We start from the raw sequence: 18,243 nt of genomic DNA, 5'->3' as shown, positions 1-18,243 counted from the left end.
TAAATATGTCAAAGCACCCAAGATTTGGGATCCTAGTCATACTATACAGCTTTTTGTCTCTTTGTTTCAAAAACATAACCAGATTTAAATACTAGAAGTACAAAAAGAAGAGGATTATAAACTTAATTAACATGCACCTTGAGTGTGAAATCATTTAATGTCGCATCATAATAATAATAATCTCTGTATTAGAAGTATGGTAAAGTTTAGTTTATTCCAATCCTTTCTATCTAATCTCTACTTGAAGAAAACTTATTCCACTTTCAGACATCTGTCTAATGGTTAGGATACTATTTTTAATAGAACAAAAAGAAAAGCAAATTTGGAGTCAAAAGACTTAAGAAATTCAGACTTTATTTGCATGACTTTGTTCAAGTCACCTGAACTCAATTTGCTCCCCTTACAATGGCCAAACCATTTTTCCTATCATGGGTTCTTGTGAGGAAAGAATTTTGCAAACTGTAAATGGTCATAGAAATGAGTTATTATTTCTTACAATAAGCTACCATCTGCTTTCTTGAAATTTCTTCTCCATTAGTCCTAATGCTGTCTTTAAGGAGTCACAAAGAACACTTCTAAATCTCCCTTCCCCACGAAGCTGTGATTCTTAAATTTTGTCTACTGAAGCAGAAAAACAGGACAAATCTCAAAGACTTTCTTTATGGCATGGTTTCCTGCCTTTGTTAATAAATAACCTCTCAGCTCAATAACTCACTCAAACACTTAAACTAGATAAAATCAGTTTTCAAGGCATTAAAATGAAATGTTTTCAAATTTTTCTTTCAGATCATGCTACCACATCAGATTTTGAATTGCAGACCACATCTTTTGAAATGGGAAAAATCTAAAGTTCTGATTGTCACTTACTCTATAATAGGATCACAGACAATTTGGGTCTCCTAAAAATGAAGGAGTTGGACTAAAGGGTTTTCAAAGTCCTTCCTAACTAATATTATGTGATTCTAGGAAGTGCTTGAAAAACTATTCTAATTGTCAGGAAGCTTTTTCTGTATCTTTCCAAAGCTGTCTCTCAGAGGCTTCCCCCATTGCTTGGAGGGCTTGCATCAGGGCAGACAACAAATCCCCAGAAGAATTCTTCAAACACTTGTGATTTTGCTGATCTTCTAAGTCTTTTCTTAAGGGTAAACATTTCCTAATCCTTCTACTGATCCTATTTGTGCATGCATTCAAGATCTAATCATATTCCAGTTTGTCAGTATCCTTCAAAACATGTGGTACCTAGACCTAAGCACAAACTATTTATGATCTGACCTGAGTAAAGGAAACTTAGGCAGTTCAACATTATTCCACAGGAAATGGATTTTCCCTCCAAGGCATCTGTTTTAAAACATTTCTTTCTTTGTTCTGTCAATAAACAGCACTTAAAATTGTTTAGATGTAATGGAAAGTACTCTTTGAATTGGAATTGGGTTTTGGTCCAGTCCCTACCCCTGCCCCTAACTCATTATGTGACTTTTGATAATTCACCCCCCTCTAATTTTTTTGTTTGTGTAAACTTAAAGAGTTGGTTTAGGTAATCTCTAAGGTCTCTTCTCTTGAGAAACTACAAAGTGGCACAGTGAATAGAGCTGGGACTGGAGTCAGAAAGATCCAAGTTCAAATCCAGCCTTAGAAAATTTATTAGCTGGTGTGACCCTGGGCAAATTATTTAGTCTCCCTTAAAAGTCTTTTATTCTCTAAGTTAAACAGTCCTTCAGTTTATTCTCACATAGTAGAATCTCAGGCCCTTTCCCATCCTTGCCATCTTCTTCTTCTGAATGCATTGCAGGGTGTCAAGTTCTCGCTAAAATGTAGTACCTAGAACTGAACACAGGACTACTGATGGGTGATTTCCCTAATTATGTTGTAATTATGTTCTTTCTTTATTCTTGTTGGAATATTTTTCCCCAACAGTTGCTTGTTGCTAGCTGTATTTCCCTCCCCCACCCCATTTATTCCATTTTCTCTCTCTCTCTCTCTCTCTCTTTCTCTCTCTCCTTTCACTCAGTCCCTCCTCAAAAGTGTATTGTATCTGACTACCCTCTCCCATCCCTTTTCTCTCCTGTTTTCCTCTAGGCTAAGATAGATTTCTATACCCAACTGAGTGTGTTTGTTATTTTCTCTCTGAGTCACTTCTGATAAGCATAAAGACTCACTCACTTCCCTCACGTTCCTCTTCTTCCAATCACTGAAAAAGCTTTTTTCTTACCTCTTTTATGTGAAATAACTTCCCCCATTCTACCTCTCCTTTCCTTTTCTCCCAGTAAATTCCTTTCTCCCCCATTAACTCCTTCTTTTAATTATCTTATCTTCAAATTCAACTCCTTCCTGTGCTTTGTCTATATAGGCTCCTTCTGACTGTCCTAATAAATGAGAAGGTTCATATAAGTTGCTAATATCATTTTCCCATGCAGAAATATAAGCAGTTCAACATCATTGATTAGCTTTCCCTGGTTCCCTTTTTTATGCTTAACTTGAGTCCTGTGTTTGAAGATCAAACTTTCTGTTCAGCTCTGGTCATTTCATCAGGAAGGTTTGAAAGTCTCTTATTCCCTTGCATGTCCATCTTTTCCCCTGAAAAAATATTTTCAGCTTTGCTGGGTAGTTGACTCTTGGTGTAATCCAAGCCCTTTTGCTTTCTGGAATATCATATTCCAAGTTATATGAGCCCTTAATGTAGAAGCTGCTAAATCTTGTCTTATCCTGTTTGTTCCACGACATTTGAATTGTTTCTTTCTAGTTGCTTTCAAGTTCTGAAATTTGACAATAATATTCCTAGCATTTTTTCATTTTGGGATCTCCTTCAGGAGGTGATCAGTGTATTCTTTCCATTTCTATTTTACCCTCTGCTTCTAGGATATCAAGACAATTTTCTTTAATATTTTCTTGAAAAATAACATCTAAGGCTTTTTTTTTTGGTCATGGCTTTCCTGCTTTCCAGGTCAGTTGTTTTTCCAATGAAATATTTCACATTTTCCTTTATTTTTTCATTCTTTTGGTTTTGTTTTATTGTTTCTTAATTTCTCACAAAATCATCAGCTTTCCTTAGCTCTTCTACTTTTTTTTAGTTCTTCTACTTTTGAAGGAATTTTCTTCAGAGAACTTTTGTATCTCCTTTTCCATTTGGCCAAGTCTGTTTTTTAAGGCATTCTTCTCCTCATTGGCTTTTTTCCATTTGACCCAAACTGGTTTTTAAGATGTTATTTTCTTCAGCTGCTGAAGGAATACTGGGTCCTAACTTTTCTTACAAAATCAAAAGAAGATCAGAAGGTTTTAACCAATAATTTCTGAACTGAGTGGCTCATATTTATAGAGGATTAGAGGTCATAGAATACCAAATTTAAAAGTTGGAAGGGACCTCATTGACTATCTAATCCAACCCCTAACCAAACTATAACATGGATCTACATATACATCACTTGTACGAGATTCTTCCTAGGATACTCTAGAGGAATATGAAACGAGATTAGTTTTTTTAGTCTTCATTTCCAGAGTGCTAAGACACTGTTTCTTCCAGCTTCTGCTTCTTGGCTTGATACTATAATAAATCACTCCAACTTGGCTGTATCATCTGTGAAGTAGGAATATGAGTTCTTGTACTAACTACTATTCAGTGCTGTTTCATGGGAAAGGACACTGGAAATTATAGTTATGTTCTATAAGCATGAGTTATCATTAATGATTAACATGAGTAAGTATAAGTAAAATAAAGGGAAGTGGACCAGTAAAATAGCAAGGGTGAAGGAAAAAAATGGACCCTCTAAATTCTATCCTGGTATCCATAAAACAATAATAGAATCAGGTCTCTTCTAAGACATTATGTAGATTCTTCAAGGAGAATGAAGAGAAAGACATGAAAAAGAATTGTCCAGGCTGAGAAGACTTAGATAGTTTGCTTTATGCACTGGTGAAAAAACAAAGAGACCTTGATCACTGATACAAGTAAATTTGGAAATCTTATTAATAATAAAATTTATACTCTTGAATATATTAGTGATTAAAAAATCACTCTTTGCTGGTAAGATATATATAAGTAAAAGGATGAGCTCATAGAACTATATTTCACTTTAAGAACATTTAATACACAAAAGATCAAACTTGCAGAACAAAAAGGTAAGGGAAAGAAAAATACACACACACACACACACACACACACACACACACACACACACTTTAAAATGATTCACTACAACATTCCTTTATCCAGAAGTTCTCCCTGTAACCTAGAATAAAAATTTCTCTTTTATAACTATTTTCATCACCATAATCATGATTATGATCAAGAACATAAGGAATAGGAATTCAGGCACTTACTGTGGTCAGATACTCTGCTAAGCATGGGAATACAAAGAGAGGCAGAAATAATTCCTGCTCTTGAGAGCTCACACTTAATGGGGAGACAACATGTAAATAATTATGTACTCCTAAGATATGTCTCTGAAGAGGCATTAGCAGTGGGAAGACATGTTGTAAAGGTAAAAAATGGCAACAGATTAGATATGAAGGGTGAATAAAGAGACAAGTCACAGATGATGTTAACATTGTGAATTTCAGTATATATATTTATATAGACATAAGTGGATGAAAAAGATAATTTAGGCTCATATTAAATAATCAAGTACTAAAAGGGAAGAAAAGACTTACCTGATGGAATATCGGCTCTTTAACTTTTAGGTAAACCTGCAAAGAGTTAAAAAAACATGCATTAATAGAGTTCATCATAAAACACCCAACAATCCAAACTTCATTCACACGCCACTCCATGTTTTATCTTACAAATGCTATTTATTTCCTCAATCCTGACTAGTCCAGATCATCTGAAAGAGTATTGATCCATGGGTCAAAAGATCTAAATTTGAGTTTTGGCTATCTGATTTAATTCATGACCTTAATAAAGAAGGCATTTCCCTTCTTTGGACTTAGTTTTACTAGCTCTACAATAGAAGAGAAAGACTATTTGTTTTATTTTGAATCAAAGAAAGGGTGGGAATTTGGCAATCTAGGTTTTAGCCTTTGTCCTGCCATTAATTTGCTGTGTGACCTTGAGCAAATAAATGTATCTTTATGATCTATTTTCTTCTTTGTAAAATAAGAGGGTTAGACTAGATGACCTCACAGCCCTGAACTGGTGATGCTGAGAAATTTGGTTTAACACAGTTTTTTTTTTATCAAGTATAAGCTGCCTGATGCTACTTTTGAAAAATGGTAAATCCATTCGCAGGGAAGCTAGGTATCAAAGACGATAAGAGTATCAAGCCTGGACTCAGATTCATCTTCCTGAGTTCCAATTTGGCTACAAACACTTACTAGTTGTGTCATCATGGGCAAGTCACTTAACTCTGTTTGCCTCAGTTTTTAAAATATGGTGAAGAAGGAAATGGCAAACTACCCCAGTGTCTTTGCCAAGAAAAATCCAAACAAAGAGTTGGACACAATTGAAATGACGGTTCAGCAACTAAAATCCATAACATACATGATCTTATTTCATTTACCATTTTGGTCACTCTTTTTTGCACAAGCTTTAGTTTGTTAATGTCTCCCCTAAAATGTGATACCCTAGATGAAGGTTAATGAGAGCTTATTTAGATGTCATGTGATCAGCATTGAAGAGGGTAGTCCTACACACTAGTTCTGCACACTAGTATTTTATCCATGTAAGAGTTATGTTAGTTTATTTTTCTGCCAGAGCACATAGTTGGCTCACAAAGAACCTGGAATGTGCTAAAACTGACTGATATAAGTGTTTTCCTGGCACTTGGATAACAGATCGATACCAAATTCATTCAGAAAAAGCATTTTTTTTGTAGATGGCAAGCTATAGTTGCTATAAATTCCCTGATCCTAGAGATATTTAGACAATGTAATAGCACTCATGCAATTCTTTTTAATTTTTTTTGGATTACTATTTTGCCCTTTAAGCCTGGAGGAAAATTATCATTAAAAAAAGGGTGATATGGATGAGAATTGTCTTTTTCCTCTTTACTCAGTGTATGATTTTGATGGTTTCCCTTTTTTGTTTGTTTCCCTCATGAGGGGGCAATACATCCTTTCTCTTATGCAATCTAGCCAATTCATACCTGAAGCAGAATTCTCTCTACAACTTACTCAATAGCTAGTCAGACATTCCCATCTTCGATAAACTATCTCCAGTAATAGGAAATCTATTACTTTCCAGAACACTTCTACACAGCTCATATGCTTAGAAAATTTTCCCCCCCTCCAAATCTACACTGACCTCAGCAGCTTTTTCTCCCTGCTCTTAATTTTGACTTGTGGAATAAGCAGTACAGGTGTAATCACTCTTCTATAAGAAGAGACCTCCCAATATCATGGCCATTAAAATCCTTCTGCCATCTTGGTTGTATCCTCTGGAGACCATAAATTTATTTATTTTTTTTCAGTGTTTTCTCTTTTTTATTTTTTTTTTGAATTTTACAATTTCCCCCCAATCTCACCCCCTCCCACCATAAAGCAGTCTGATAGTTTTTACATTTGGAGACTGTAATTTATTAAAGGCTCTCCTAAAACTGCCATCCAGAACAGAAAACAATATTCCAGGTGAGATCTAATGTTCCAATTTGGACTGTTATGTCTAATAGGAAGAAAGGAGAGGAAAAAAGTAAAGAAACAAGCATTTTGGTCTATTTTGTGTCTGGCACTGTGCTAAAATAAGCATTTTATGAATATCTCATTTTATTCTCACAACTAAGCTAGGAGACAGATGTTACTTTTTCCCCATTTTACAGCTGAGAAAACTAAGGCAAACAAGTTAAGTGACCTGCTACTCAGGAAGTCTCTGAACCCTGATTTGAATTCAGATCTGTGCTCTATCCACTGTACCTCAAAACTATCATATCTATCTATGTGGTCTAAGAGTGCAAAAGTTAATACCAGTTTATGGTCTCTGTTCTAGCACCTACTTTGTACCAGGAAAAAGGTATTGGAGGACTTTATAAAGGAAGTAGAGAGCATTTTCTCAATGCAAATTGACTTGTACTGGAAAACAAAGACTCAAAGTCTTAGAAAACAATTGCTACAGTTTCATCTTGATGATTACTAAGCCCATGGGATATCAGGGTTAGTATTTTCTTTGAAATGAAATATATCATTAAGTTTTATTTAAATATAACATTAAAAACAGTAACTTTCACTTAAACAGAACCTTATGCTTCTTAGATCTTATAAATGATTTCATTTGATCCAACCACCCTTTGAGGTTGACAAGACAAGTATTATCTCATTTTTACAGACTGAGGCCAGAGAAGGGAAATGACTTCTTCAGGACCATAGTTGGGAGATACAGCATTGCAGGATGTAGTTAGTGGTGGACAGTGGACTAGATTGGGAATCTGAATTCTGGGTTTAAATGACAGAGCAGTTATTTAAAAAAAAAACACCCTTTTTATTGATGCCTTCTGTCTTTTCATGGTTTTTATCTCAATTCTTTCTTCTAGGATGATAAAGGAAAACAAACTAAGGAAAATCTTGATATAATGACAATACGTCTTCAAAGATGGCACAGGTGAGAGAGCAAAAGGACTGGAATCTAAGTTCAAATCTAGCCTCAGATACTTAATAGCTTATGACCTCTGCAAGTCATTTAACTTGTCTGACTCAGTTTTCTCAACTGTAAAGTAAGAAAATCATAGCCCTTATTTCCTCAGTTATTATGAAGGTCAAATGAAATAAAATTTGTAGAGTGCTTTACCAATTTAAAGGTGTCATATCATATCATCATCATTATTTCTATCTATAACTTTGTTGAGTCATATGTCCACAAAAAAAGGATTACAGGGTCAGAGTATATACTTGATTTAGTGACTTTTTCTTGAATAATTCCAAGTTGAAGTTCAAAATGGTCAAAAGGCTTCACCACTCTCTTAAAACTGTAGTAGATGCCTGCCCTCTTATAATTTCTCAAATATTCTCTGGACTCATTTTTTGATTAACTTTGCTAATTTGTATAGTATGAGGTAAACTCTCAGACTTGTTTTAATTTTATTTATTTTCATGTTAATAATTAATAGTTGTAACTTCATATCTTCTGACTACTTATCTATTAGAGAATGACTCTTGGTGTTTGATATTTACTTCATATTCCTATATATTTTATATATCAGACTTTTATCAGAGATATTTAATGCAAATATTTTTCCTGCTCTATCAGTTCTCTTCCAAGTATGCAAAAGCATTTTGTATTTTGAAGTTAAAATTGTCTCTTGAATCGTTTGTGATTCCCTCTCCATTTATTTGGCACCTTTGTTGACTTTCCCTTTCTGAGACTTGGTTTTCTTCTCTATTAACTAAGGGAGTTGAACTTGAGTTCTAAGATTCCTTATGAATTTAAATCCTCTGATGCTGGGAGGGTTTCATTTAGTATTTGAACTTAAGTTATTTGACTATAAATCCAATGCTCTTTCCTCCACTGTACAAAATTTAGAATGATTCTTTTTCTTGCTACCAAAGATTTACTTTCACCCTCCCTTCCTTAAAAAAAAATAAAGAAGTGCTTTTATAAGATATTTCATTTAAAGCAAGAACTGCCATCTGCACAAGAAATAGCTTTTCATACTATGATCTCTCTAAGTTAGGTCTCTATCTTTGATCAGAAAGATGCATTTGATTGACCCAGTATGATGTGAAATTTGGGAAATGACAATGTTCCAACCTAAAATGGCATGAAAATTATTCATCCACATCTTTGTAGGACATAAAACAGGACTTACTGTAGTTACTATTAAGCTGAATAGCATTAATATAAAAATCAGGTGGTAATTGACTGTGTTCTTGGCCTTGAAACTTTCAAACCTAAAAAAGAAAAGAGGCAAATTTCAAAAAGCAGAATTATCATAATAAAAAGAATCGTGTTATTTTAGACTGCATTTAATAAGATTTGTGGTTATAAAAGAATATCTCTTTGGAAAATTATTTTATAGCATTCAAATAAATTGGGCTTAATAACCATTGATAAGATACAATGGACACACTAGGTTAGCAGACAATCAGGGAGGCAGGGAGTTTGAGCTTTGGGCAGAAAAGCACTACTTGTTCTAAGGACACTGCCTCTCTCATTCTCCATAAGCTTTGGATATAGGGAAGAAAAAGAGAAAAGGAAAGCCCAAAACTCAAGGATAATGTGCAATTAATGAGTCTTGATAGTATATGTGACCACAGAATCAAATGTGCTAACAAAAGGACAAATGGGAGAGCCCTCTAGCTCTAAAGTTATAAATTCTAGTTATTGGGGTGTCTGCATGTGTTTTCTCCTGTGCTATATATGTTCTGGAGCTGTAATATAAAACTGTGAAATGGAGAACAAAAAAGGTCTGGGCAGAAATGACTATCACAAGGTCAATGAGAATCCTTAGCTCAAATGCCACTTAGTACAGGAATTTTGTCCTAGCCCATACACTCCTGCTTCTGATGTCTTGCTCTCTCAAACTATTTCTGTCTATTTTGTGTATATCTACTATGTCCCTCATTGTTTGCATGTTTTCTTCCACATTGGACTGTGGGGTCTTTGGAGGCAGGGATTATAGTTCTGTCTTTCTGTGTATCCTCAGCACTTACCACAATGTCTGGCGCACAGCAGGCACTTAATAAATACTACTGATTTAATTTGTTGCCCTACTGGGGCAGATATCACAGGCTACTGACAAATTCGACTTAGATCAAAAAACCTGGGCTTTCTAGCTTTGTCACTGACTATGGGAAAGTCCTCAGGGCCTCAGTTTCTTGTGTTGCTAAATGAAACTACTGGATGCCCTGTGTAGAAAGAAAAAAGGGAGAGGAAAGAAAAGGAAAAAAGAAAAATAGGAAGAAAGAAACTTGTTGAGAAATATATACAAATTATAATAGGGTTGATGGAAAATAGCAGAGAGGAAGCACTGGAATTGAGAGGGGTTGGAAGAGATTTTTGTTTGGAATTTAAGGGAAAACAGGTATGTCAGTTGTCAGAGTGAAAGAGAGAGACTATTTCAGGAATGGGGAAATTTCAGAAAATTTTCAACTGGAGAAAATGCCTGGAGTGGAGAGATGGGGTATCTTGTTTGTGAAATAATAGGAAGGCTAGTGTCACTAGATCAAGAGTAAAGGAGTGAGAAGGATAAGAAAACTGTTGCGGGGGGGGGGGGGAGGTTATAAAGTTCCAATATTTCCCTGAGTAAACTTCATTTACAAAACCCATTAGCTAAGGAGTCATCTAGTCACTACTTGGAGACCTTCAACAAAGCAATTCCCATTGTAATATAAGACAGTCAGTACATTGTATAGCTATCGTTTGGATAGCCCTAATCACTAACACAGTGGAAGATGACACAGATGTTATTAGCAGTGATAGGACTGAAACTCATGTCTTATGATTCTAAATGCCTTACTCTTTTCAAAAACTTCCATCCCTTTATCAAAGCAATCAATGAAATATTTTGAAAAGGATTCCTTTCACTCAAAAGTGACTCTAAAATTTAGAAGCCTTCCCCAAATAAATCTTTGTATAGTGTCAAGCCCCATCTTCCCAGGCAATATTCTGCTCACTCTCCTTCATCCTTCTCATTTTCTAGCATCAATGGCCATCCAAAAATAGTGTCTAGGTTTCACATGCATACAACAATGAGGTTAGCATAATGGCTCTAACAGATTTTTAGTTTGGTAGTCTATAATAACTCTTCTCTCCCACACTTGCCTTTGGAGCCTCCCAAATACTGAACTAGTTCTGGCAATATATACATCAACTTCATCATCCATGTGCATATACCTGAAAAGTATATTGTCAAGGTAAGTGAACTGATCCACATTGTTCAAAATTTCTCCATTTGCTGTAGCATATGGTTTCATGTATGGATGGTGTAATGATAGTTGGTGGAGAACCTGTGTTTTCCTGGTGACTATTGTTAAGTCAAAATTAATACAAGCAGCAGAGAATGGATCCATATCCTCTTGCATCTCAGAGAGAGGTGAGGCAGACAATTTTTTGGATACTTTTCTTTTTTTCCTCACTTAATAGTTATTTTATTTTTCCAATTACATGTAAGGATAGTTTTCAACATTCAATTTAATAAGATTTTTTAAATGATTTTTTCTAATTTTTTGGGTGGTAATTATTAAGTGTCTGAGGCTGGATTTGAACTCAGGTCCTCCTGACTCCAGGGCTGAGCCACCTAGCTTCCTCCCACTTTGATGTGTATTTTTTATTGATGTTTTTAATAAGATTTTGAATTCCAAATTTTTCTCCCTTGCTCTCTCTTCTCCCTCCCAAAACAGCAAGCATTCTGATCTAGATTATACATTTACAATCATGTTAAACACATTTGTTGCAAAAGAAGAATCAGAAAAAAAGGGGGGAAACTATTAGAAAGAAAAAGAAAAACCAAAACAAAGTAAAAACAGTAAGCTTCACTCCGCATCCAGACTCCATAGTTCTTTTTCTGGATGGGAACAGCATTTTTCTGGATATGGATGAAGCTTCTGGAATTGTCTTGAATCATTATATTGCTGAGAAAAGCTAAGTTTATCATAGTTGTTCATTTCATAATGTTGCTTTTACTGGGTACAATGTGCTCCTGGTTCTGCTTACTTCACTCAACATCAGTTCATGTAAATCTTTCTAGGTTTTTTTGAAGTCATCCTGTTTACAACATTTCTTCCAGTACAACAGTAATTCATTTCATTCATACACCATAACTTGCTCTGCCATTCCCCAACTAATGGACACTCCCAGAATTTCTAATTCTTTATCACCACAAAAAGAGCTGCTTATTATTTCTTTGGGTAGGACACCTTTTCTGGTCCCTGTTTCATGCTAGGAGATGATCAGTACAATCCTTAAAAAAAAAAAAAGGATGCTCAGATACCTGGGGGTCTGTTAATTCAGTCCTGTGAGAAAATGACACTATGGCTTAGGCTGCCTGTATGCAGGGTTATGACTACAACTCTCAGTTTTATGATCCCAAAATGCATCTCTTGATGTTGAACTAGTTAGTGAGGAGCCTCTCTTCCCTTAGACATTTAGACACCCACAGTCAGTCTCCATGACCAGACTTGAAGCTTTTTCTGCTGGTTTGGCTCTCCCTTTATATATCCTTGATACTATAATACTATATATCATATATATATATATACATATATGTATATGTATATATATATATATATACACACACACAGACACACAGACACACAGATATATATTTTCATTCATATATATCATATAACACCTCCACATCATGATGAGGATGCTTTTTCACTTGCCTGCTACCACATAACTTTGAGGTAAGTGAAAATGGTAAAATGGTATGGATGATATCTTTTGACTTGCATATAAACCATGTTCAAGTGAGGCAGAGTTAGGTGAAATTGTTGGCTTCACTCTCTCTTCCAGAACAATCAAAGTCCAGTGGCAAGACAAAAGTCAAGACAACTGGCAATGGGTCAGGATGCAGTAGATGATGTTGGCATCTTTGTTGTCTAACCCAGCAACTTTTTCAATCACCTTCATGATTGTAAGAACAATCCGTTCTCATCCTTCTAATCTGATGGGGAAATCTTCATGTGCTTGGGATAGATAACCCCCTAACTCATCAATAGGTTATCTTAAACCTGGTTAAGTCCAGCTGCTGAAACAGTTTACCAGGGAGTGGCCACTGCTCATGCTATAGCTTCTTGGAGCCACAGGAGAGTTGGGTGACAAATGGATACCTAAGGTGGAAAGCAGTCCTAAAAGGGGCTTGGCAGCCTTACAGAAGAGGTATTAGTCTTTCTGAACACCCATATATCCTCAGAGCAGGAACAATGTTGAAAAAGTAGTATAGGGAGGAGTGACTGGAGATCTCAATGAGATGGAAAGAATAGGTTTAAGAGGGGGGAAGGCACAGAGAAAGAAAGATAGAAAGATGGGTCAAAAATTTGGTGAAATTCTGAGTAATCCCTTCAAAGAAAAGAAGAGAGGCAAAACAGCTTAGTAAGAAAATGTTAGCTATTTCCAATACCACAGATGCAGTATTTTAAACTAGGAAGGGAAGGATCAAGTGGATGTGTCTAGATACCTCAGGGCAATCAATTTTAAACCAACAATGACAACTCCTTTCTAAACTAGAACTATAATTTTGAGATAATATAAATTCATATTCAACAGGATTAATACTTTTACCAACAAAGTTCTTCTTCAGTTCCTCATCATGATGTGGAGATGATTCTGGGTTGTTAAAATTCAACCCAACTAAAAAATTTCAAGGCTGGCCATGGAGACTAACTGTGGGTCTACATGTCCAAGGGAAGAGAGGCTACTCACTAAAAAGCTCAACAACAGGAGATGCATTTTGGGGTCACATAAACTATGCTACAAACACTAAAGAAGTGTTTATAAACATGTTAGAAGCATTCATACAGGTATGGAGGTAATGAAAGCTCCATTAGTAACCATTTTACCATTTTTACTTACCTCAAAGTTATGTGGCAGCAGACAAGAACAAGGACATCATTGAAATCATATAGTAAAGTTATACAACTTTATCAGTTACAAATTAAGTATTATTTATTCAAGAACCCCAGAGTGAAATGAAAAGTAACCCCTACATGGTACAAATGTGCATGAAGCTTTGGAAAGGGCCATCCTCTTGGGCTCAAGGCTTAGCTCTCCTCATCTGATAACAGGAAGAGTGTATGCGTATCCTGTGGGAGCAGAGACAGTGTTGTGTAGTGTCCCAGTACTATCTTTAACTGTATGACCAGAAACAATTCTCTCATGTGTAACATCTGGATGATAATTTTTGCACTCCTGACCTCCAGAGGGGAAAAGCTTTAGAACATCTCATTACAAATCAAACTGCTGGGTCCTCTATCTTCTAAATGCAAATACTTACATGCAGTAGACAAATATACAACAGCTGTAGATCATGGGTAATTCATCCAATAGCTACAAAAGAAAAAGACAAAATTTTAAACCACAAAGTTATAATAATCATGTCAAAATGAAAATGATGACAAAAATAGAGAAATACCATCCCAAATTGACGTGTGTGTGTGTGTGTGTGTGTGAGAGAGAGAGAGAGAGAGAGAGAGAGACATAGTAAATGGAAGGCTACTTTAGGGAGGGATATATGGCTGTTAAACTGAACCCAGTAATCATCTCACTTTCCATTGAGGGTTTATACTATTTTTTAAAGGTGAGGATAAGCTTTTAAATAATCTTTATGGGGGGGTGCAGCTAGGTGGCGCTGTGGATTGAGCACTGGCCCCAAAGTTAGGAGGACCTGAGTTTAAATCCAACCTCAGATACTTAATAATAACCTAGCTGTGGGACTTTGGGCAAATCACTTAACCCCATTGCCTTGCAAAAAACAAACAAACAAACAAACCCCCCCAAAAACCAAACCTCTTAACAGTTCAGCAAATAAAAATTAAACAGCTATTACACACAAAACCCTGTTAAGTGTCAAATAAATCCTCACTTTCAAAGAATTACAATTTAAAAGGAAGATATATAATCCATAAATAACTGCAATACAACATGAAACTTAGGAAACAAGAGGAAGAAAGTGCTGTGCAAAGTTTGAGGAAAAAAATTATTTACTGAGAAGACCTGGGAAGACTTCATAGAGGATATCCCATTTGAGCAGGGTCTTGAAGAATGCTTAAGATTTGAATCAGTGGTCAATGTATACCATGGAAACAATGTAAAGACTGGCAGATTGCTTTCTGTGGGGGGTGGGGGGAGGGAGTAAGATTAGGGGAAAAATTGTAAAACTCAAAATAAATAAAATCTTTAAAAAAATATTTTAATCACTGGAGAGAAGAATGGAGGGAAAAAGCTTGAGCAAAAATTTAGAGTCAGGAGGACCCAGTTATATATGGGGGGAAGAAAGGTAGACTACTCTGGAACTTCAAGCCCAAGGAGAGGAATGTTTGCAATAAGAACAGAAAAGTAAGAAGGTATTTGGTTGTCAAAGAGTCGGAATAGAATTTAAGAGATTCATCTAGAACAGAGTCTCCAAACACACTGTTCACAATAATCCTGAATGCAGAACCAGATTAACATGTAATTGGGAGGTATTTAACAAAACAAAAAAAAAATGCAATGGAACACAGATAATACTAATGTGCTTTTCTAAGTCAGTATGCAGCTGGATACAGTTTTTATTTGCTTTTGACACCACTGATCCAGAATCTAAATTCTAGACAGGTTCTCAGTGTGCTCTGCCTTAAAGTCCCTTTTGGAAGGGTGTCTCAAAACTATTTCCAGAGGAAGAAATAATAATAATAATAAAATTTAAGCTCAGGCCTTTTGACTTTAAGTAATACAATGCTATAAAGAGCATGGAATACCAGGGGAGGGAGCAAGACCTTAATTCAATATGAAAAAAAAGAACTACTGAAGTGTTTTGAGCTATGTAGAAGGAAGATTAGTTATTAGATATTATGGGTGATTGGAATAGAGAGGAAATAGAGGCAGGCAGGCCTCTGAAAAGGCTACTATACAACTGTTTAAACAATGTTGAAAGGGACCTTAGAAATCAATTGTTGCTCAGGGAAAGCTAGGTATTATTGAGAGTCTATGCAATTAGATTAGAAAGGGAGTTATTATATAACAGTATTAATTTTATGTACCTAGAAAATGACTGGATCTAGGGAAATATGGCAATCTTGGGAGGAAAACTGTGTTCTTTACATCAGAGGTGTTTGCTTGACAAAACACATGGCTCTGCAATAATCTTCAGTATGCCAGAACCAGATTAAGACACAATTGCAAAATATTTAACAAAATAAAAACATAATAAAACAGAGAAAATCAATTTGTGGTTTTTCTAAGTTAAAATAAGGCCAGTTTAGTGGCTGCTGGTTTTGGGTTTTACAATGACCACAATGTCTTGTTAATTATGTCAGTAAAGAGAAATAGTTTTCCCTAAAAAGCAACTTTTAAAATAAGAGTTTAAAAATCACCTAAATGGCACTTAGATAGACACAATCTCCCAAAGCTTCATTTAATTATTAAAATGAAGTAGAAATAAAGAAATTATATAGGAAGTCATTATAACAATAAACAGACAATTACAAAAAAATGTAAGTTTTTGTTTTGTTTTAGTTACAGCAACTCATAAACCCACCTACAAAGGTGTAGTAATATTACTGAACATTTGCCCTAGGAGATGTTATCATGGGTTATTTCAAAATACTTAAGTGTACTTTTCTAAAATGCTATTTCCAGATTGTTACCTGGAAATGCAATGTCTCTGATGTGCTGCATGAAGAAATTGAAATGACATTAAAGAGGGGAGACACAGAAGACAGATTGGGCAAAAACACAAGAAATTCATGTTCAAAAATGTGAAAGCACTGGGAAACTGACTTTCAAGGTATCTGACCAAGGACTTGAAAATGAAATATTGGAAAAAATTTTAGATTACATTACTATTTAAATAGGTATTAGAGAGGATTTAAATAACTGTTAAATTTCATGACAACTGTTAGATCTCTATAAAATTATTTTAAGAATGACCTATATATTTATTGATGGAAATATGAAAAGGAAACAGGCATGAATGACTTCTGCTAGACAGTTTTTCTGTCACATGAATGACTGGAAAGGTGCAAAGATTATTGTTTATGATTTGCTAACTTAAATAAACCTCACCTCATTTTAACTCAATAGAGCAAAGATAGCCTTAAAAGCTTTTCAATAAAATGCTCTACCATTAAGATGATATAAGATTCTTTAATGAGACAAAATGTTGTTTATTGGGTCTATGATTATTATGATCATGTGAGGTACAGAATAGTGAGCTGTATTCAGATGAGGCATTTGCCATTATTATTACGGATGATGTCCCGTAGGAATTGTAAACAGAAGAGATATTCTTCGTAGAAGGTGAGGTCCTCCAGATGCTCCTATTTGTGAATGGCAATCTAGTCAACTCTCCAGGGCTACAAGTTGCAGAGGAGATGCTGACTGCACAGGTGGAGGGAGTTTCCTCACATACAGATTCCCTTTACCTAGGTCGGTTTCATCAAGGAACATTGCAGAGATTCTTTAATGAAATCTAGAAGGACTAGAAGCATTTAGTTTACCTTCACAGGAAAAACAAAACAAATCAAATAGATAAAGTGTGGCTACTGTCCATATTCATTCATGAAGCACCTGCAATGTACTAGGCACTATCCTGCCTTCTAAGAGCTTACATTCTAATAAAGGAGCCAACATATCTATGTGTATGTATACAAGATAAAGAATGAGCTGACACCAGCAGTTGGAGGGATCAGCAAAGATCGCTTATAGGTCACCTTTGAGATTAATCTTGAGGGAAACCACATATGCAGTTGGATGGGCAACCAAATGAGTCAGTCAATCAACACATATATTTGGACAGAAAATGCAGGTAGATAAATAATGGGCTGAGACATGAACTGGAGGAGAGTAGGTGAAATTCTATTAGGAACACTGAATATATTACTTTTAATGATCCCCATCTTCTCATAACAAACTACCTTTTTTAGACACCAGTACTTTTTGCATATTATATATGGCTATAAATCAAGGAATAACTATCTCTAAGAACCAAAATTGTGGGTGATCCCAAGTACAAACAGATAATTTACTGTGCACCAAAAGTGTAAGATCATTCAGGTCATATGATTAGAAAAGGTGGGAGATCTGTCATTAAATAAGGTCAAAGGATAACAAGGACAGACTAGAATTATGCATCCTTAACCCTGTGATATTTAAAGATCTGGAATAAATCTTCCAGTGATTGGGGCAGATTCTCTGTTGGATTTTAGGAAGGATATGGGCAAGGGTCTCATAATATAAAAGAGTATAGATGGGTTGCAATCAGTGTCACAGGAGAGGGCTTATGGATTCATTGAATAAAGAATACCCCTTCAAAGTAATTTTACAGTCATAAGGCTCACACTATCAATTCTTAGCAATACCAATGAGGTCAAATTTGCCTCATCCTTAGTCCTGTGTAGTCCCCTTCAGCATCACAATGATAAGAAGGAAACTGGCAGAAAAGGAAGAAGACTATGAATCACATGGTTTGTAGACTATTCATAAATTTTAATATGACTGTACTTTAAATGTGAGGTTCTTGTTTAATGACTGACAAGTGGGCATGCTTTTGGAGGAGTTGAATTTAGGAATTCTGACATTCATGCTATAAAACCAGAACAAAGAAGGAAGTGACAGCTAAATAGAAGGAAGAGTCACAGATACCTTTTGGAGGCACAGAAAGAAGTTAGTGTTTTTTAATATATATT

General features: G+C 35.4%; 1 protein-coding gene across 3 annotated transcripts in view; it reads right to left on the bottom strand.

Annotated features, from left to right (window-relative positions):
* Positions 1 to 18,243, bottom strand: part of ACER3 (alkaline ceramidase 3) — a 183,007-nt gene that overhangs the window by 47,034 nt on the left and 117,730 nt on the right. For all 3 annotated transcript variants that reach the window (XM_074216935.1, XM_074216936.1, XM_074216937.1), the window contains 3 exons: positions 13,854 to 13,906; positions 8,727 to 8,808; positions 4,645 to 4,680 (listed from right to left, as the gene is read on the bottom strand). In XM_074216935.1, coding sequence (XP_074073036.1) covers positions 4,645 to 4,680; positions 8,727 to 8,808; positions 13,854 to 13,906 — 171 coding nt within the window. The remainder of the gene's footprint in view (positions 1 to 4,644; positions 4,681 to 8,726; positions 8,809 to 13,853; positions 13,907 to 18,243) is intronic.

This window comes from Macrotis lagotis, chromosome 1 (genome assembly GCF_037893015.1).
Source record: "Macrotis lagotis isolate mMagLag1 chromosome 1, bilby.v1.9.chrom.fasta, whole genome shotgun sequence".
Taxonomy (NCBI): Eukaryota; Metazoa; Chordata; class Mammalia; order Peramelemorphia; family Peramelidae; genus Macrotis; species Macrotis lagotis.
Note: the sequence above shows the minus strand (reverse complement) of the source record. Positions and strands in the feature narration are given on the sequence as shown.